The 22935-nt window shown below is 41.6% G+C and overlaps 1 protein-coding gene across 1 annotated transcript in view; it reads left to right on the top strand.

Moving 5' to 3' along the window:
- pnp4a (purine nucleoside phosphorylase 4a) overlaps nucleotides 1-21786 on the top strand; it is a 28074-nt gene extending 6288 nt beyond the window's left edge. Inside the window, exons 3-6 of the mRNA XM_060910906.1 lie at nucleotides 5928-6031; nucleotides 7391-7566; nucleotides 19302-19492; nucleotides 21458-21786. Coding sequence (XP_060766889.1) covers nucleotides 5928-6031; nucleotides 7391-7566; nucleotides 19302-19492; nucleotides 21458-21675 — 689 coding nt within the window. The 3' untranslated portion in view covers nucleotides 21676-21786. The remainder of the gene's footprint in view (nucleotides 1-5927; nucleotides 6032-7390; nucleotides 7567-19301; nucleotides 19493-21457) is intronic.
- Nucleotides 21787-22935: the final 1149 nt, after the last annotated feature.

Genomic DNA, 22935 nt, shown 5'->3' with positions numbered 1-22935 from the left:
CAGCTATAGACCAAAGTCATATAAATAAAAATTTACGGTGAAAGTAAGAAATAGCATTACCAACTTGCTCAACTAAGACTGATTTGACTTCATTGATTGTGGGCTGACTCTCATTAAAACAAGATAGGTGTTATAACTTATGCAACATACATGTACATGCATGCATTTTCACTGATAAAACGTAAAAGGCTAATTAAATAATCAGATGAACTGAGACAATCACATTCTGAAGCAAATTAAATAATCTTATACCGTTAACTTAAATACACAATACAAGTTACATGTATTAATCTAAATGCAGGTAAACAACGAGTGTTGTTGTTTTGTATCCAAATGAGAGTCGCATCTAACCCATCTATGTTCTTACTTCTTGAAGGCCGATATTGTGGCCGATTGTTTTGAAACAATCTGACTTTCAGTTGTTTGTTCAGTTTTCCGTTCATTCACTTCTTCCACATAAGGACGAGATATTGCTGCTGAAGCAAGCATATCCAGTGGAGAAATCAGACGGCTGGTCAACTCATTCTCCATTTTCTCCATACTGAGTACTCCGCCATTACTGCTCGGCTCAGGCAATTACTAAAACCCAGGATGGGATGTCACCGGTTTTAGCAACAACTGCGGGGAGGTCACTGCCCGAGTGATAATATGTCCTGTTCCATCCCGGGTTTTAGTTCACACTCCGGGAGAACTGGTGCAACTGAACTTACTTTCCTTTTCTTATAGTTTTATTTTCCTTTAATTGTTGATACTGCACCCTCTTTCTATACGGGCTTATAGCCAACACTCCTCAACAGATCAGAAGTCTCATATGAGTCTTCAGTAAAATGTGCAGAGCAGAGGAGAGACCACTTTGTAGGTGTCTAATATACCCGTGAACTTCTTGCAAAACTCATCCAAATCTTTGCAATTTGAACATTCTTGGGCCATGAATGCAACGTAAATCCACCTTCTGTCATGTTGCTGCACCCAGCAGCAACACATCTACGTGGCATGGCGATAAATTAGCTCAAAATGGAGGATCAGAGTTGCAGGCAGCTCTGTGTTTTAGTATAGCAGAAATGGCGATGACCGATAGACTTCCTGCTGTGATGTTATGAACGTCAAGATCATTCACTCAGACTGCTAGCTGTATGAATTACTTTAATCATAAAAATTACAATATTAGATTTATTGTTAACGCTTAAAACTATTCCTGTGCCATTCTTGAGGTCTCAAGGAATTTATAAACAAAAAGTGAGGCCATGGTTCTGCGTATATGCTTTAAGATGGTGAAGGTGGTTGTGTCTGCTGGTGAAGTGGATGACCATGTCATCCAGGTAAGCCATGGCATAGGGGAGGTGGGGCTTTAGAATAATGTCCATCAGTCTCTGGAACATTGGTAGTGCCCCATGGAGCCCGAAGGGTAGAATCCGGTATTGCCATTGTCCAGACTGGTTGCTGAAGGCTGTCTTGGGCCATGCCTCTTGGGAAAGGGCCACCTGCTAGTATCCTTTGGTTTGGTTGAGTATGGACATGAAGCTGGCCCTCCCAAGGTGCTCTCTGAAGTCATCCACTCAAGGTAGGGGGTAGCTGTCAAACTCTGACACCTCCTTCAGCTTCCAGAAGTCGTTACAGAATCAGAGGCTTCCATCAGGCTTGGGGATGATGACAATGGGGCTAGACCAGGGGCTGGTGGATTCCGCAATGACACCGTACTGGAGCATCCGGGTTACTCCCACCTTTATAGCTTGGTGGCAGGCATATGGGACACTGTAGGGACACTGCCAGATGACTATTCTTAGAGGGAATTTGATATTATGCTGCAGGAGAGGAGTTTGCATGGGCTCCACAGAGAACATGTCTCTAAACTGGTTCTCCAGTTCCCTCGGCTCTTGTGGTTGGGTGGGTGTTAGAGCCTCACCTTTATGGACCTGCTCTGATTTGGCAGGGCCTGCTGGGGACACAGAAGGCTGAGAGAGTGGCTACTGGCTCAATCCAATGTTTTAGCAGGTTAATGTGGTAAAATTGGCTGAGGGTTTTCTTACCTGGTTGCTGCAGGTGGTAGTTCATGGGACAATTGAAAGGCTGTTTAGGTTTAATTTTGATAATTATGGACTACAGCCAAAAAACATCTCAATATATTAGAATATTCCATTTCAGGTTTGAGTTAAACAGTATAAATACCATGTATTTCTCTGTCTAGTTCAGTACATGCAACCACAATCATGAGGAAGACTACTAACTTGACAGTTGTCCAGAAGACGATTATTGACACCCTCCACAAGGAAGAAAAGCCACAGAAGGTCATTGTTAAAGGAGATACGCAGAGCCTTTATTTTAAAATACATTTCTGAGTGGATAGTTTCTCCATCCTTGACTCTTGCATGCTGCATAAATGGGAATAAAATATATATAAATTTGAGAGTTAAAATCAACTGCAAAGTTGGCATTCAAGTTGCCCCACTGAGCCAGCCAGCCCTGAGTGCGTGACGTCACAGAAGGAACCGGTTTTAAGGCCGAAGCCGTTGACAGCTATAGACCAAAGTCATATAAATAAAAATTTACAGTGAAAGTAAGAAATACCGTTACCAACTTGCTTAACTAAGACTGATTTGACTTCATTGATTGTGAGTTGACTCTCATTAACACAGGATAGGTGTTAGAACTTATGCAACATACATGTACATGCATGCATTTTCACTGATAAAACATAAAAGGCTAATTAAATTATCAGATGAACTGAGACAATCACATTCTGAAGCAAATTTAATAATCTTATACCGGTAACTTAAATACACAATACAAGTTACATATATTAATCTAAATGCAGGTAAACAATATGTTTTTTTTTTAAATCCAAATGAGAGTCAGAGCTTACCCATCTGTGTTCTCGCTTCTTGAAGGCCGATTGTTTTTGAAACAATCTGACTTTCAGTTGTTTGTTCAGTTCTCCTTTCATTCACTTCTTCTACATAAGGGCGAAATGGCAGCAATATCCAGTTTAGAAATAAGACGGCTGGTCCACTCATTCACTGTTTTCTTCATACTGTGTATTCCGCCATTACTGCTGGGCTCAGGCAATTACTAAAACCCGGGACGGAGTGGGATGTCACTGGTTTTAGCAACAACTGCAGGGAGATCACTGCCCGAGTGATATGTCCCATCCCGTTCCATCCCAGGTTTTAGCAACAACCCTCGGCTAACTCCGGGAGGACTGGTGCAACTGGACTCACTTTCCTTTTAAAAAAAATAAATAAAATAAATACTTTCTTTTTCTTTTTTTTCTTTAATTGTTGGTACTGCACCCTCTTTCAATACGAACTTATAGCCAACGCTCCTCAACAGATCAGAGGTCTCATATGAGTCGTCAGTAAAATGTGCAGAGCAGAGGAGAGACCACTTCATAGCTGCCCAACATGCCTGTGAACAACTAGCAAAACATGTCCAAATCTTTGCAGTTTGAACATTCTTGGGCCATGAATGCAACATAAATCCAGCTTCTGTCATGTTGCTGCACCAGCCAGAAACACATCTACATGGCATGGTGATAAATTAGCTCAAAATGGAGGATTGGAGTTGCAGTCAGCTCTGTGTTTCAGTATAGTGGAAGTGGCGATGAGACCGATAGACTTCCTGTTGTGACGTTACGGATGTCAAGGTCATTCACTCAGACCGCTACCTATCACTTTAATCGTAAAAATTACGATGTTAGATTTATTGTTAACGCTTAAAACTATTCCTGTGCCATTCTTGAGGTCTCAAGGCATTTATAAACGAAAGTGAGGCCATGGCTCTGCATATATGCTTTAAACAGGCTGGCTGGAAAAGGTGCACAAGCAACAAGGATGACCGTATCCTTGAGAGGATTGTCAAGAAAATTCAATGCAAGAACTTGGGAGAGTTTCACAAGGAGTGGACTGAGGCTGGTGTCCATGCATAACAAACCACCACACACAGATGCCTTTAGGAAAGGGGCTACAACTGTAGCGTTCCTAATATCAAGCCACTCCTGAACCACAGATAACATTATAAGCATCCTACCTGGGCTAAGGAGAGAAAGAACTGAACAGTTGCTCAGTGGTTCAAAGTCCTCTTTTCAGATGAAGGTAAATTTTGCATTTCATTTGGAAATCAATGTCCAAGAATCTGGAGGAAGAGTGGAGAGGGTCAGAACCCAAGGTGTTTGAAGTCCTGTGTGATGTTTCCACAGTCTGTGATGATTTGGGGTGCCATGTTATCAACTGGTGTTTGTCCACTGTGTTTTATCAAGTCCAAGGTCAACGTAGCCATCTTCCAGGAGCTTTTAGATCACTTCATGCTTCCATCTACTGACAAGCTTTATGGAGATGCTGATTTCCTTTTCCATCAGGACTTAGCACATGCCCACATTGCCAAAACTACTACCAAATGGTTTGCTGACTATGATATTACTGTGCTTGATTGGCCACCCAACTAGCCTGACCTGAACCCCATCGAGAATCTATGGGGTACTGTCAAGAGGAAGATAAGAAACACCCAACCCAAAAATATAGATGAGCTGAAGGCTGCTATCAAAGCAATTTGGGTTTCAGTAACAGCTCAGCAGTGTCACAGGCAAATCAACTCCTTGCCACTCCACATAGATTCAGTAATTTGTGGTAAAGGAGCCACAACCAAGTACTGAGTGTATAAATGAACATACTTTTCAGAAGTTGGACATTTCTGTATCATAAATCCTTTTTTCATTTGTCTTAGGAAATATTCTAATAATTTGGGATCCTGGATTTCTGATTTTCATGAGCTATAAACCATAATCATCAAAATGAAAACAAACAATATGCATCAAATATTTAACTTTATGTGTAATGAATATAGAATATATGAAAGTCTACCTTTTTGAATTAAATTATGAAAAAAATAAACTTTTTCATGATATTCAAATTTTTTTGAGATGCGTGTGTGTGTGTGTGTGTGTGTGTGTGTGTGTGTGTATATATATATATATATATATATATATATATATATATATATATATATAATTTTACACACCGATCAGGCATAACATTATGACCACTGACAGGTGAAGTGAATAACTTTGATGATCTCATTATAATGGCGCCTCTCAAGGGGTGGGATATATTACACAACAAGACAATAGTCATTTCTTGAAGTTGGTGTGTTGGAAGCAGGAAAAATGGCTAAGTGTCAGGATCTTGAGCGACTTTCACAAGGGCCAAATTGTGATCGCTGGATGACTGAGTCTGAGCAGCTCCAACATGGCACATCTTGTTGGGTGTTCCTCATTTGCAGTGGTTAGTATCTACTAAAAGTGGTCCAGTGAAGGACAACCAGTGAACTGGCAACAGGGTCATGGGTGTCAAAGGCTCACTGATTAACATGGGGCACAAAGGCTAGCCCATATGGTCCAATTCCACAGAAGAGCTACTGTAGCACAAACTGCTGAAAAATTTAATGCTGGCTAAAACAGAAAGGTGTCAGCATTAACTTTTTTTCAGCAGTTTGTGCTCCGGTTGCACCTCTGTGGGGCTGAACCATATGGGCTAGCCTTCGTGCCCCATGTGAATCAGTGAGCCTTCGACACCCATGACCTTGTTGCCGGTTCACTGGTTATTTTTCTTTGGACCACTTCTGGTAGGTATTAACCACTGCATACTGGGAACACCGCACAAGATGTGCCATTTTGGAGATGCTCAGACCCAGTCATCTAGCCATCACAATTTAATCCTTGTCAAAGTTGCTCAGATCCATATGCTTGCCCATTTTTCCTGCTTCCAAAACATCATTTTCAAGAACTAGCTGTTCTCTTGCTGCCTAATATATCCCACATATTGACAGGTGCCATTGTATTGAGATGTTATTCACTTCACCTGTCAGTGGTCATAATGTTATGCCTGATCAGTGCACATACATACTAGTAAACACCCACACACTGTGTATGTAAACAGTGCAGGGCCATGTTGGGAGGCTGGTGTTTGGTGAACTCAAAGGGAAGACCTGTGTTTGTATGCAGGGCCGATTCCACATGTATGAGGGACACTCACTGTGCAAGGTGAGATCTATCATATACAGCAATATCTACTGAAGCACTTTTATTATCACAAAACATATTTGTGTCTTTCAATAAGTGCATCACACTTCCCATGTACTATTTAGAATATAACAAGTTTCCTTTAATATCATACCATCTAGCCCAATTACTCTGATAAGCATTTTGTTTCTATGTACTCTTGAAAAAAAAATCTATTTCAAAATTACATTGTTGGCAGAGAGTTCATGAATTCCTGCACATTATTACATGAACCTAAATGTGCTGGATCCCATTGCTTATTTCACAGCTCAGTGCTCCTTTAGTCCATCAAAACCATGGGAAGTGCAAAGCTCTACTCATCCACTCGCAAGGATACAATCATTTACACCGGAGGTGTCAAACATATGGCCTGTGGGCAGGAAAAAGGCACATAAACTAAATGTGCCACCCCTGGTTTACACAGTTCTTTGTGCTATAAACAGTGCATTAAAAGTAGACGGCCTTTCGATTTCATAAAATCGGTGAAATTTAGTTCCTTCTGAAATTTGGTCATTGTGATATGTTTATTTCTGTAATATCTAAAAAAAAAATTCCAGGCTATTCTGTGGCTGGGAAGTTATTCAATTTGAGGGGATTCTCTCACAAATAATGTGCATGAAATCGCTCGCTTCCCACAGTCAAGCAGACAGAGGAAGTCCATGTGCGCATGCACACGCTTACCTTAGTCGCCTTCTTCTTCTTCATCTTTAGGGTTTTACGGCAGCTGGTATCCAGTGTTGCATTACTGCCATCTCCAGGTTTACCCTGACTGTGCACTAACAGTTACATCATTCTGTCATTAAACAAACAGCTGATCACACTAAGGTGGTCACTGACCACCAATATTTATTAGTTTGGTCCTGTGTTTCCTTTGCTTTGCAACATAATGTCTTTCCTTTTCGCATTCCGTTACTGTAGTCAATCTTCCTAGTTTCATTCGCACACACATCCTCCATTGTTCTCTCTAGTTTCAAATTTGTATCCTACAATACCTTGTGTGAATGGGGAAAGCCCACCATGTGATGCATGACACAGTATCTTGTATTGTGTCATGGTGAAGCAAGCAAAAATAGTGGAGAATTTAGGGCCACGTGGCCCTAAGTTAATTGATTTTTCTTTTTTTTTTTTAAATAAATAAATAAAAAAGAAATTTGGAAGTCTGTGATTCAAATTCAGTAGCTTTTGGTCCACTAAACAAAAATAATTGGGTGTCAGGGAAAATTATTTTTATGACCTAAACTTGAAAAATTTGAAAGGCAGTCTACCTTTAATACTGTGTTAACTAATTTAACTAATTGAAAGAGTGAAGGGTGGTCTGGTATTTTTCCATCTCCATTACAGGTCACTTTCCCAGTGAGGGTGTTCAAACTTTTGGGTGTGGAAACCCTGATTGTCACTAATGCTGCAGGATCCATAGCAGAAAGCTATCACTGTGGTGACATCATGATCATTAGAGATCACATCAACTTCCCTGGACTTGCTGGTTTAAACCCACTAAATGGCCCTAATGATGACAAGTGAGTCAACATTTTCTGACCTTAATGATTGTCATGTTTACCAATAAATCTATGATTGTTGTACCTAGCTTGGACTAACTCATTCATGTAACTTTGGCTTCAACACTTTTCGAAAAAGAAAAGTTTACATACATCAGGTTTCCCATTCAGAAAAGGTTCAGTTTAGGAAGTTATAACCATCCAAGGAACACATAAGGAGCCCATCTTCCTCCAGCATACAAATGCAAATACAAAATACCTTATCAATCTCAAGAGAAATTCAGTTGTCACAACAGTATCATCCAGCACAAATCAAACACAACATTAAAATAATAGAATAAAATAAATCAAATAAATAGAAAGGTTGCATCTGGCATAAAATATAATTGATTGATGTTTGTCCTTTGGGGTCAAAGATGACCATGACTTCAAATTTGCTTTATTTCTACCGCTGAGTGGGATCCCCATCAGCCGCGGTGTGCTGGCTAGGATGAGGTGAAGCAGTCTATGTTTGGGGCACCTTTTCTAGCCCCTTCCTCCATGGAGGTGAGCAGAGCGAATCCTAAACAGGGCTGCTCAGACACCCAGGGGGCTGCCAAACTCCGCTGCTGCTTCGTTCCAGCAGAGAGCAACCCTATGCCCTGGGCTGCCTGTGTGCAGATTTTCCACATCTGCTGCTTCGCCACTTGCCCATCACCAGAGGATTTGAATTTGAAGTCATGACGTGTGTGACTTGGATTAGAGTGAGGGAGAATTGCGCAGCCGTCAGGCTCACTCTCTCATCTCGACCTACGGTAACTAGGTCCAGAGGCAAGACAGAATCACGTTGGCTGGAAATAGGTCGGGATGCAGTGGATGGCAAACAGTGTTCTATGTGTCGCACTGTGTCCTGATCATGCTCCACAAATGCTTTGCTGGGTCCGCCTTCCTACCCACTGAACCTCCAGGTGGTGGTCTCCTCCACGCAGTCTGCCGAGTCCAGTCTTCAGTCGTAACCCTGACTAGGGGGAGTGAGGGGTTGCTAGTGCTTGCTCAAGGCACCACCCCAGGGTAGTGGAGGGAAGGAGATACCTTATTACTCCATTGCATGGCGGTCAAGGACGGCACATGCCCACTGCCCTACATAATGTAGAATTGTATAAAATATACAATTATTATATACATACAGTAGAGGAAATAATTATTTGATCCCTTGCTGATTTTGTAAGTTTGTCCACTGACAAAGAAATGAACATTCTATAATTTTAATGGTAGGTTTATTTTAACTGTGAGAGACAAAACATCAAAAAGAAAATCCAGAAAATAACTTCATATAAAAGATATAAACTGATTTGCATTTCTTTGAGTGAAATAAGTATTTGAACACTCTAGCAAACAAGACTTGGTATTTGGTGGCAAAACCCTTGTTGGCAAGCACAGCAGTCAGATGTTTCTTGTAGTTGATGACCAGGTTTGCGCACATGTCAGGAGTAATTTTGGTCCACTCCTCTTTGCAGATCATCTCTAGATCATTAAGGTTTTGAGACTGTCGCTTCGCAACTCGGAGCTTCAGCTCCCTCCATAGGTTTTCTATGGGATGAAGGTCCGGAGACTGGCTAGGCCACTCCATGACCTTAATGTGCTTCTTCTTGAGCCACTCCTTTGTTGCCTTGGCTGTATGTTTTGGGTCATTGTCATGCTGGAAGACCCATCCACGACCCATTTTCAGTGTCCTGGCAGAGGGAAGGAGGTTGTCCCTCAGGATTTTATGGTACATGGCCGCGTCCATTCTTCCATTGATGCGGTGAAGTAGTCCTGTGCCCTTAGCAGAGAAACACCCCCAAAGCATAATGTTTCCACCTCCATGGTTGACAGTGGGGATGGTGTTCTTCGGGTCATAGTCAGCATTTTTCTTCCTCCAAACACGGTGAGTTGAGTTAATGCCAAAGAGCTCAATTTTGGTCTCATCTGACCACAGCACCTTCTCCCAATCACTCTCAGAATCATTCAGGTGTTCATTGGCAAACTTCAGATGGGCCTGCACATGTGCCTTCTTGAACAGGGGGACCTTGCGGGCACTGCAGGATTTTAATCCATTACAGCATAATGTGTTTTCAATGGTTTTCTTGGTGACTGTGGTCCCAGCTGTCTTAAGATCATTAACAAGTTCCTCCCATGTAGTTCTAGGCTGATCTCTCACCTTTCTCGTGATCATTGATTCCCCACGAGGTGAGAGCTCGCGTGGGGCCCCAGACCGAGGTCAATTGATGGTCATTTTGTATTTCTTTCATTTTCGAACTATTGCACCAACAGTTGTCTCCTTCTCACCCAGCTTCTTGTTTATGGTTTTGTAGCCCAGTCCAGCCTTGTGCAGCTCTACAATCTTGTTCCTGACATCCTTAGACAGCTCTTTGGTCTTGCCCATGTTGGAGAGGTTGGAGTCTGATTGATTGATTCTGTGGACAGGTGTCTTTTATACAGGTGTCAATTTAAGACAGCTGTCTTTAATGCAGGTAATGAGTTGATTAGGAGTGTCTAACTGGTCTGTGGGAGCCAGAACTCTTAATGGTTGGTAGGGGATCAAATATTTCACTCAACGAAATGCAAATCAATTTATATATTTTATAAAATGTGATTTTCTGGATTTTCTTTTTGATATTCTATCTCTCACTGTTAAAATAAACCTACCCTTAAAATTATAGACTGTTCATATCTTTGCCAGTGGGCAAACTTACAAAATCAGCAAGGGATCAAATAATTATTTCCTCCACTGTAGTATATTTCACTATATGCTAAAAATAGGACAAGAGTAAATTTATTACTACTTTACTATTTTTGTGCAATGTGCAACAGAAAACGTTGTTATACATTGTGCATAACCATAATTTTCACTGTATAACACAATTCTTAACCAGATATCTGTGAAAAGGCGTGAGACAGATAGAAATTTGTTATTGAGGGGAAGCCATGGCTGAAAGGCTAGAGAAGCAGCTTTGGGAACAAAAAGTCACTGGTTCAATCCTTTGGACCAGCAGAAATGGCTGAAGTGCCCTTGCGCAAGGCATTTAACCCACCTAACCCTGGCTTCCCAGGGTTGAAGAGCCTGGCTCTCCTCTGGATATGTTGTACATTGTTCTAGATAAGAGTATCTGCTAAATGTAATTAATGTAATGTAATAATATTATCTAGGGGAACAGCATAGGTTCTCAAGTATCAGTCTAATCCCATGTTGTGGTAGAGAGGGGAGGAGTTGTAAAGTTTGATGGCCACCGGCAGAAATGACCTTCTGTGTCTCTTGATGGTGCATTTGGGGGAAATCAACCTGCCACTGAAGAGCCTCTTCATCTCAACAAGCCTATCATGAAGGGGATGGGAAGTGTTGTTTATGCCGCTTTTCCACTGCCAACGCGGCTGAGTTGGGCTGAGCCGTGCCATGCTGAGTTGAGCTGAGTGGGGCTGTTGGAGTTGCATTTCGACTACAACCGCGCTGAACCGTGCTGGCTGGAAGTGGGTGGACACATTGGGTGGAGTTAGCGAAAGTGGGTGGACATCACGTGATGTCGTTAGGCGGCGCAAACAGTGACATCAGTGACCTTTTAAGCGGTAGTCTCACGACCCGGATAGTAAACAATAAACATGGAGTCATTAGTGTTGCTGGTCTTGGTGCTGTGGCTTGTTGTCACCGACAACGCCAACAGATACTGGCAAGAGCGTATAGATGAGGCGAGGCACATAAGGCTTCAGAAATTCTCGTAATTCGTAATTCTTCTTCTTCCGGGTTTACGGTGTTTACAGATCCCAGCGTGCTCGCGGGGCGTGTGTGGGCATGTGAGGACACTCCTCCTCACCAATCAGTGCACAGGGGAGTGTCTCCTCATGCCCCTAGCCCCACTCGGCTCGGTTTGGCTCGGTTCAGCCTCACTCCAAAACCGTGCGAGTTTTGGGGGCTGAGCAAAGCTGAAGCGAGCTGAGTCATGCTGTTCTGAGGTAGTCGAAACGCGAGCCGTGTCGGGCTGAAGTGAGCTGAAGCAAGCTGAAGTGAGCTGAAAAAGGGTAGTGGAAAAGGGCCATAAGAAAGCTCACCAGCTTCTTAAAGGACATACGCAGAACCTTTATTTTTAAATACATTTCTGAGTGGATAGTATCTCCATCCTTGACTCTTGTATGCTGCATAAATGGGGATAAAATATATATATATATATATATATATATACAGTGGTATGCAAAAGTTTGGGCACCCCCGGTCAAAATTGCTGTTACTGTGAACAGTTAAGCAAGTTGAAGATGAAATGATCTCCAAAAGGCATAAAGTTAAAGATGACTCATTCCCTTTATATTTTCAGCAAAAACAACTTTTTTTATTTTCATCTTTCACATTTTCAAAATGACAAAAAAGGAAAAGGGCCCAAAGCAAAGGTTTGGGCACCCTGCATGGTTAGTACCTAGTAACACCCTCTTTGGCAAGTATCACAGCTTGTAAACACTTTTTGTAGCCAGCTAATAATCTTTCAGTTCTTACCTGGGGGATTTTAACACATTTGTCCTTGCAAAAGGCTTCCAGTTCTACAAGTTTCTTGGGCTGTCTTGCATGCACTGCTCTTTTGAGATCTATCCACAGATTTTCAATGATGTTTAGGTCAGGGGACTGTGAGGGCCATGGCAAAACCTTCAGCTTGTGCCTCTTGAGGTATTTCTTTGTAGATTTTGAGGTGTGTTTTGGATCATCGTCTTATTGTAGGACCCATCCTCTTTTTAACTTCAACTTTTTTACAGATGGTGTGATGTTTGCTTCCAGAATTTGCTGGTATTTATTCAAATCCATGCTTCCCTTGACCAATGAAATGTGCCCTGTGCCACTGGCTGCAACACAACCCCAAAGCATGATCGATCCACACCCATGCTTCAGAGTTGGAGAGGTGTTCTTTTACTGGAATTTGGCACCTTTTTTTCTCCAAACATACCTTTGCACATCGTGACCAAAAAGTTCTATTTTAATTTCATCAGTCCACAGGACTTGTTTCCAAAATGCATCAGACTTATTTAGATGTTCATTTGCAAACTTCAGATGCTGAATTTTGTGGCTAGGATGCAGGAAAGGTTTTCTTCTGATGACTCTCCCATGAAGGTCATATTTGTTCAAGTGTCACTGCATAGTAGAACAGTGCACCACCACTCCAGGGTCTGCTAAATCTTTCTGAAGGCCTTTTGCAGTCAAACAGGGTTTTTTATTTGCCTTTCTAGCAATCCAATGAGCAGTTCTTTCAGAAAGTTTTCTTCATCTTCCAGACCTCACCTTGATCTCCACTGTTTCTGTTAACTGCAATTTCTTAATAACATTGCAATCTGAGGAAACACCTACCTGAAAACACTTTGCTATGCTCTTGTAGCCTTCTCCTGCTTTGTGAGCATCAATTATTTTATTATTCAGAATACGAGGGAGTTGCTGAGAGGAGCCCATGGCTGTTGATTTTAGGGACAAGTTTGAGGAGTCAGAGAATTTATACAGCTTTGAAATCTGCATCATCTGACCTTCCCTAACGAAGAATTTGAACAAGCCACAGCTTAATAAGCTAATTAAGGTCTGGAATCTTGGTAAAAGTTACCTGAGAACTATTGGGGTGCCCAAACTTTTGCATGGTGTTCCTTTTCTTTTTTCACTTTCCAATTGTGCAAAACAAAAATAATACCCAAATCTTGCAGAAAATGCTGAAAAGAAATGTGTCAGGGGCGGCACGGTGGTGTAGTGGTTAGCGCTGTCGCCTCACAGCAAGAAGGTCCGGGTTCGAGCCCCGTGGCCGGCGAGGACCTTTCTGTGTGGAGTTTGCATGTTCTCCCCGTGTCCGCGTGGGTTTCCTCCGGGTGCTCCGGTTTCCCCCACAGTCCAAAGACATGCAGGTTAGGTTAACTGGTGACTCTAAATTGACCGTAGGTGTGAATGTGAGTGTGAATGGTTGTCTGTGTCTATGTGTCAGCCCTGTGATGACCTGGCGACTTGTCCAGGGTGTACCCCGCCTTTCGCCCGTAGTCAGCTGGGATAGGCTCCAGCTTGCCTGCGACCCTGTAGAAGGATAAAGCGGCTAGAGATAATGAGATGAGATGAGATGAGATGAGATGAGATGAGATGAGATGAGAAATGTGTCATCTTTACCTTTATGCCTTTTGGTGATCAGTTCATCTTCTGCTCACTTAACTATTCACAGTAACAGACATTTTCAGTAAGGGTGCCCAAACTTTTGCATGCCACTGTATTTTTGAGAGTTAAAATCAACCGCAAAATTGGCATTCGAGCTGCCCCGCTGAGCCAGCCAGCCCTGAATGTGTGACGTCACAGCAGTAACCGGTTTTAAAGCCGAGGCCGTTGACAGCTATAGACCAAAGACCAAAGTCATATAAATAAAAATTTATGGTGAAAGTAAGAAATACAGTTACCAACTTGCTCAACTAAGACTGATTTGACTTCATTGATTGTGGGTTGACTCTCATTAAAACAGGATAGGTGTTATAACTTGTGCAACATACATGTACATGCATGCATTTTCACTGATAAAACGTAAAGGGCTAATTAAATAATCAGATGAACTGAGACAATCACATTCTGAAGCAAATAAAATAATCTTATACCGGTAACTTAAATACACAATACAAGTTACATGTATTAATCTAAATGCAGGTAAACAATGAGTGTTGTTGTTTTTGTTGTTTTGCATCCAAATGAGAGTAGCATCTTACCCATGTGTTCTTGCTTCTTGAAGGCTGATCTTGTGGCCAATTGTTTTGAAACAATCTGACTTTCAGTTGTTTGTTCATTCGCTTCTTCCACATAAGGGCAAGATATTGTTGCTGAGGCAAGTATATCCAGAGGCTGCTCCACTAATTCTCCATTTTCTCCATACTTAGTACTCCGCCATTACTGCTCGGCTAAGGCAATTAATAAAACCTGGGACGGGATGGGACAGGACATCACCGGTTTTAGCAACAACCATGGGAAGGTCACTGCCTGAGTGATAATATGTCCTGTTCCATCCCGGGTTTTAGCAATAACCCTCGGCTCACACTCCAGGAGAACTGGTGCAACTGAACTTACTTTCCTTTTCTTGTAGTTTTATTTAATTGCTGGTACTGCATCCTCTTTCAATACGGGCTTATAGCCAATGCTCCTCAACAGACCAGAGGTCTCATATGAGTCTTCAGTAAAATGTGCAGAGCAGAAGAGAGACTTCTTCATAGGTGCCCAATGTGCCTGTGAACTTCTCACAAAACTTGTCCAAATCTTTGCAGTTTGAACATTCTTAGGCCATGAATGCAACGTAAAACCACCTTCTTTTGTGTTGCTGCACCCGCCAGCAACACATTTATATGGCATGGTGATAAATTAGCTCAAAATGGAGGATCGGAGTTGCAGTCAGCTCTGTGTTTTAGTATAGCAGAAATGGCAATGAGACAGATAGACTTCCTGCTGTGACATCATGGATGTCAAGGTCATTCACTCAGACCACTACCTATATGAATCACTTTGATCGTAAAAATTACTATCTTAGATTTAATGTTAATGCTTACAACTATTCCTGTGCCATTCTTGAGGTCTCAAGGCATTTTTAAACAAAAAGTGAAGCCATGGTTCTGCATATATGCTTTAAGCATCTTTCTCTCTGCAGTCAACCCCCCCCCCCCCCCCCCCCGTAAGTCTAGCTTATTTCCATCTCCTATTATAGAGCTGGCCTTCCTAATAAGGAAGCAATAAGTAGCACCAGATACCACTGACTGATATGACAAATAAATGGAACTGAATACCACTCACTGATGCAATGTAGAACATCTCTGTGTTTTTAGTCCACTCTCACCTGTTGTCAAGGTGCATTTCAAGGTATTTTTGTCAGAGAGGACTACCTTGACATCTTCTTCTCCATGGATGGAAACAGAGATCAGAGTAGGCTTATTCCTGCAGAACTCCAGGACCAGCTCCTTTTGTCTTGCCATTGTTTATCTGCAGATGATTCAGGCTGCACCACTCAATAAAATTGTCCACCAGTCATCTGTATTCTGCCTCCTGTTGCCCATTGATACACACCCCATAAGTCATCGTAGAATTTCTGAAGATGGCATGACTCCAAGTTGCACCTGAAGTCAAAGGTATACAGGGTGAACAGGAAGTGAGATGGGATGGTCCCCTGGGGGGCCCATGTACTGCTCAACACTGCTTCTGACAAACTGCCCCCTCATCTTACATACTTTGGTCTGTTGGTCAGGTAGTCCATTATCCAAGTCAAGCGAAGCATCCAACTGCATACATCTGAGCTTGTCGCCAAGTAAAGACTTTATGGTGTTGAAAGCACTGGAGAAGTAAAAAAAAAACATGACCCAGGCTTGTTAAGATGAGAGGAGGCTCAGTGAAACAGGTATATGATGGCATCCTCCCTCCAATGCTTTCCTGGTAAGCAAACTGCTGTGGGTCCAATTCTGGTCTAAGGTGGGAGAGGATTTTATCATGTGTGATGCTAACATCACTGACTGTAGTCATTTAAGAACCTGGGGTGCCCCTTCCTGGGCACAAGGACTAGGCATGATGTTTTGAAGTTGTTTTGAGTTGTTTGGCAGCTCCCTTAACTACCTCTGTGCTCACATCATTGGGCTACAGCTTTGTCTTTCCAGTTGTCTTTTCACCTGGTCAGTTGTGATGGGGGAATGGTAAGGGGGAGGGTCAGTTCCATACAGAAGGACCTGAGAAGGGTTGGAGGGGGGCTGTATGGTGATTTGGGAAATGTGAATAGTTTAGGGGCTTTGGGTGTGTGGACAAGGGCTCCAGTGTCAAACCTATTGAAAACAGGTTTAACTCATGGACCCTGGTTGCATTGTCCTCTCTCATACAACGGCTGGTCTGATTGTATCTGGTCATTCTCCTCATTCCATTCTACGGTACACTTCCTTTGTGGTGTTCTGCTGCAGCTTGTATTCCATCCTCCTTCTATAGGCATCCTTGCCCTCCTTGATTTTAATTCTCAGAGCTTTATGGACCTTCTTAATCTCCTCCTTGCCTCCAGCTCTGAAACCCATCTTTTTGTCATTAAAGAGGACCTTTATGTCACTAGTAATCCAGGGTTTTATTTGGGTGTTTCAGTATAGTTGTGGTGTTTTCAGGTTGCTGCTGGACTAGAGGGGTCTTATAGGGGTCTTTCACCTGGCATTATTGTAATTGTGGATTTATTTATGTGGCCATGTTGCTAGGCAAGCATCGTGTTTGACAACAACCAGCACAAGCGTACGTGAGTGTAAGTCCAATTCAGTAGACATCAACAGATAAACATGTTTAAGTTACATCTAAAAGAACAATGCTAGAGACCTGTAGTGCTTTTGGATGTAATAACAGATCTGGAGATAAGCCTGGTTTAACTTTTCACCACTTCCTGGTGAACTCAGAAAGACAAGAAAAATGGTGAGCTACAGTTAAACGGGAAGACTGGATGCCAACAAAGCATTCCTCTGTGTGTGTGTGTGTGTGTGTGTGTGTGTGTGTGTGTGTGTGTGTGTAGAACATTTTATATCAGGTTAGTATGAAAGCTCTGTGCACCTGTTATTTCTCCTAACACTTTTTCTAGCTCAAGGCCATTCAGTTATATAAAGTCCCATAGCTCTAGATGGGTAGATACTAGATGAGTATCCAAGGCATACTCAAGTTAACATTCAACAAATCCGTAAGTTGGCATCACATGGACAGAACTTTGGTCTAGATAGTAAAGCTTTCAACAGGTTGCATGGTCTGGCATGATACATACACAAGCATCTCATCTCATTATCTCTAGCTGCTTTATCCTGTTCTACAAAGCTCTACTGCACTACAAAAACATACCAAATGGCAAATGTATGAATGTTAAATGTATATCTGGATATGGGCTTTGGACATAATATATTTTATTAGACCTAATGCTTAGCTGGACTAGCAGTGGGTTTGTTATATCCTGATAATGTTGATTAGGCTGAACACCATAAAATATGCTAGACCTAGGCCCTTTTAAATTACTATTAGAAATTCACATTTGAACTTATCTTTGTCATAAGGTATTTTTCTTTATCAGGAATTTCCCATACCATTCCAGCATGCACAAAACCTGCCTCGAAATATTGGTAGGCATCTGTACTTTTGTATGTCTTGAGCATCTCTCCAGTGTATTTAGAAGTCCCAAATACTAAATAGTTCAGGACATTGTAGTATCCCAAATCCAGTAGCTGGTTTGACATACACTTTTCAAGTGGAATAATTACATTTGTGGGTATATTAAGAAGAACAGGTCTTTATGTTTGTCACATGTACATCCAAACACCGTGAAAGTCCTCTTCTGCATTTAACCCATATTAAGCAGTGAACACAGGCACACACACACAAATGAGCAATGAGCGTGCACATACCCAGAGCAGTGTGCAGAATAAATAATAAATAAATACATTTGTGGATAAATTATATGGATGTGTCATGCCTGCATGTTTCAGCTTTTGGATGTAATGCAATCTGCTAGTATAATACAAATTTTTAATTGTTTCAGAGAGATTATACTGACTGCAGTCATCTCAATTTTCATTATTAATTGTTATAGCTATGTTTCTTTGTTTGCCCAGCAATATGGTGGATGCTGCATAATAACCAAAATCTGTGACCTCACTGAAAAGCCCCAATACTGGGGTGAGAGGTGAACCAGGGTGTGATCCGGTCTGCTAAGTGAGGGGAAGGCTGTGGAGCTGTATGTGTCCCGAATGTTGGCATACAGTAAATCCAGGGTTTTACTGACTCTGGTTGGACAGTCTACAAACTGGGTGAAGTTTATCATGGTAGAGAAGAGAGTTACATGGGTGAAGTCCCCAGATAAATCATAATGTGACTGGAGCTCTGCTATGATTAAGTGTATGATGTCACAGGCTGTGGTCACATCTGCTGATGGCAGAACATAAACAGCAATCTTTATAATGTAAGAATTCCCTTGGCAAATAATGACATAGGCTCACCACTAAACGTTCAATGTCTGGGCCTCAGACTCTCTCCTTTACAGTAATAGGATTACAACATTTGCTGTAATGAGAATAGCAAGCCCTCCATTCTTCTTATCACTCTTCCTTTGACCTCTGTCTGCCCATATTGTCTTGAAGCCAGTAAGAGTGGAGTTGTAGTCCAGGATAACTTTATAAAGCCATGTCTCCATAAAACACATGATACTGTACTCCTGAAATTCCCTCTGACTCCTCACCAGTGTCATTAGTTTATTTCTCTAATTCATCAGCAATCTTACATTTCCTATAAAGATGGAAGGGAGATACAACTTGTATCTCTACTTCTTCATTTGCCCTTTTAATCCCCACTTTGCAGTCATGGTGTTTCCTCCTTATTTTACTTAGAATATGGTGTTGGTAATACCATTCACCATGATAGTTCTTCCTCCTATCAATTGGAGCCTGCTCCCCTGACATGCCCCAACATTCTATGTCATCTGGGTGAAAATGTCCTGATGTGCAGGATCATCAGAAAAAACATCAATAAAGTGTGCAGAGTGCATTGTTAAGAGACAAACAAAAGAAAAATGTTTTTTTTTAAATGCTAAAATATAAAATAAGGAAACAAAACAACACAAATAGGACAAAGCAGTTGTGGCAGGCAGCCACCCAAGGCAGCACCAGAATTTAAGCCACCATACTAATTTTCATAAATGTTAGCCACAATAAATGTCTAGTTAAAACTCCTACCGGTACATATTCATACTTATGGGGACTCTTAACTGTGTATTTTCACTCCTCAGGTTTGGACCTCGTTTCCCCCCTATGTCTGGAGTTTATGATAAAGATTTGCGAAAGTTGGCATCAGACATCTGTAAGAGCATGGGCATCACCCAATTTGTCCAGGAAGGAGTGTACTGTATGGTGGGTGGGCCCAACTTTGAAAGCATAGCAGAAGCCAGGCTTCTGCACAAACTGGGTGTGGATGCAGTGGGTGAGCTTCTCTAAAAAGCAAAATGTTAAAAGTTCAAATAAGTTTTGTCTATTACATTTCTGGGTAGCCTGGTGGTGCAATGGTTTGCACTCCCACCTCACAGCAAGAAGGTGGAGTTTGAACCTCATGGCCAACTGAGGCCTTTCTGTGTGGTGTTTGATGTTCTCCCTGTATCTGTGGGATTCCTTCAGGTGCTCTGGCTTACTCCCACAGTCCAAAGACATGCAGATTAGCTCCTCTAAATTGTCCATAGATGTGAATGTGAGTGTGAATGGCTGTTCATCTTTGGCTACGTTTACATTACGTCGAATCAGCGGATCATCAGATTAACGTTCTTAAAACGATTCACGTTTACACTAAAACTGTTAGCCGTGCACACAGCAACACCAATACACGGATACGCTCGGCTCCGCAGGCATCCTGCGCTCCAAATCACTCCGCCCTGAACAGCGAGTGCCCTCTGGAGGGTGCGCACTCCGGCCCTGCGCAGCTCACACAGCGCGCGAGTGAAGTGCACAAGCCACGATTCGGGACTGAGCCGCTGTGTGTGTGATCCCAGCGCATATCACTTACTACTTGCAAGTGGAAGGATGGCAAGCCTAAAGACAATCATAACTACACAATGGGCAGTATTTGCATCAGTATTTGCAGTATTTTCATACTTTTATACTCTTTAATGAAAGGTGATACAAGGCGGAAGTCCGCGCTGTTTTTCAGCAGTCGCGTCACATGACCAACGCCAGCGAATCAGGAAGGTGGATGTCACAGTGACGTTGTCCAATGAGGACGCCAGCTAGAGCTCAGCACAGCGTATTCGCGTATCTCAATGTTTACACAGCACCGGACCAGATATGATCTAGATTGAATACGTAGACGCTGGCGGATTCCTGTTTCCCGGCTTTTCCAGGTGGTTTAATGTAAACGGACAGTGCATCCGCGAAGAAAACGAGACAGATACGGTCTAATGTAAACGTAGCCTCTGTGTTGGCCCTGTGATAGATCTATGGTAGACCCTGTGCCCAGGATGTACCCCACCTCTTGCCTGAAGTCAGCTTGGATTGGCTCCAGCCTCTCCTATGACCTTGATGGATAAGCAGTAGAGATAATAGATGGTGGACAGATGGATATTATGTTTCTCCATTATTAATATATTTAAAATTGACCCAGCAAAAATGACCTGATACAGTGCATAAGTATTAGAAAATTAAACAAGTCACTATGAATACACATGAGTGAATAGAAGTACTTTAAATACCAGCACTCCACAACCTTTAATCGAGATGCATCATATGTTTGCTCCCATGACTTTAATATTTATAACAAATGCATTACATTTTAAGAGTGCACAGTATTTAAAATTTAATGAAGCCCTAAAGCATAAATAGTACCAAAAAGCCTAAAGGTCTTAGTGGCTAATTTTATTATTACCTAGTGCAATCCAAAGTTTTTATATAACTGGTGCATCTATCCGTTATTCGGAACCCCTTATCCTGTGCAGGGTCACGGGCAAGCTGGAGCCTATCCCAGCTGACCATGGGTGAGAGGTGGGGTACACCCTGGACAAGTCATCAAATCATCGCAGGGCTGACACATGGAGACAAACAACCATTCACACTCACATTCACATCTACAGTCAGTTTAGAGCCACCAATTAGCCTAACCTGCATGTCTTTGGACTGTGGGGGAAACTAGAGCACCCAGAGGAAACCCACACAAACACAGGAAGAACATGCAAATTCCACACAGAAAGGTCCCCGTTGGCCACTGGGCTTGAACCCAGAACCTTCTTGCTGTGAGGTGACAGTGCTAACCACTACACCACCATGCCACCCTATATAATTGGTAAAAATTTATAAAAACCTGAGATTGCTTAGTATAATTGAGACTAGTATAATTCACACTGCATGTCATTTTATGAGTTAGAAAATATAATGATCACCAGTTCCGTTTGTTCTTATCCTACAGGCATGAGCACAGCCCCTGAAGTCCTTGTGGCAAGTCATTGTGGCATGCGTGTGTTCGGCCTCTCACTCATCACCAATAAAGTGGTGAAGAGCTATGAGGACTCAGAGACCATCAATCATGAAGCTGTACTGGAAGTGAGCAAAATGCGATCAGAAATGCTGCAGAAGCTCATTACTGAGATCATTATCCGTATGGACATTAATAACAATGAAGCATGACCATAGTTCCAAGTAGCTTCATCAAAGCTGCAGTCACTTTGACGAACAGAGGTTCCTTCATTGTTTATTTTTTAATAGCATGAGTCTTTTGCTACAGTCCCAATTCCAAAAAGTTAGGATGCTGTGTAAAAAGTAAAAACAGAATACAATGATTTGCAAATCCTTTTCAAACGATATTCAGTTGAATACAAAGACAAGATATTTAATGTTCAAACTGATAAACTCTATTGTTTTTGTAAATATGCACTCAACTTGAAGCCTGCAACACATTCCAAAAAAAAAAAAAGTTTTGCAGCTATAGAAATATTTTGTGCATGTGTGTGCACATGCTCACAAGCTCAAATTTTTTTGGCATGAATTTGTTCCCAAAGTTTTCTTCTTTTAAATTCAGACTGTAAATTCAAATTTGTTTTTTTTTTCAACAAGCCTTGTTAAATTCCTTTCATTTTGGTTCCATAAAGGAGACTAATCTTAAACCTGCTCAGTCAGTATATCAACATGCTTTTGTATAGCAATCCTGCTTTGTGTCAATCTAAAAATACTACTTTGTGTCAATCTAAGTTTGATAAATTATTTTCAACAAGCCATGTGCAGGATTTATTGACTTAAATTGAATGACATAAATGACTTAGTGAAACACAACAAATACACTTGAGAAACCAAACTAACATGCAAGACAAAGAAACCAACAACAGTATACTACAAACCTAAACATAAACCAAAAATGTATACACAAGCATGAACTACACACATCAGAAGGATAACAGGTAAGCCTCTATCTATAGAACTGGCTCAATCATGTATACTGTGATGTTACTTGTAAAGATATCTGAAGCACACATATTTGGAAGAATAGTACTCATATTGAAGTTTCACGTGTTTATTCAGAACTTTTTAAAAAAAACGGGAAAAAACTACAAGCAGACACTAGAGGGCAGTATAACACATTCTCAGGACCCATTGTCAAATTACAGTATTACAACACTCTCACTTAATTTTACAATGATATTAAGGCCTTTTACACTAAATTATATTACTTCGATCAATGCTCAACTTCACAAATAATGTCAAGACAATAAATCTTTAACACTCAAACTAGCAGGACTATTTTCTTACTCTTATCTTAACCTTGCTTACAGTGTTTTCAACACGTTCAACAGTATCTCTATTAAACTAAATTAGGTAGGACAAAGCCCAATCTCTCTCCTAAAATACTCAAACTTTTGTCTAGTAACTGGCTTGGTTAAGATATCTGCCTTC

This window comes from Neoarius graeffei, chromosome 26 (assembly GCF_027579695.1).
Source record: "Neoarius graeffei isolate fNeoGra1 chromosome 26, fNeoGra1.pri, whole genome shotgun sequence".
Taxonomy (NCBI): domain Eukaryota; kingdom Metazoa; phylum Chordata; class Actinopteri; order Siluriformes; family Ariidae; genus Neoarius; species Neoarius graeffei.
Note: the sequence above shows the minus strand (reverse complement) of the source record. Positions and strands in the feature narration are given on the sequence as shown.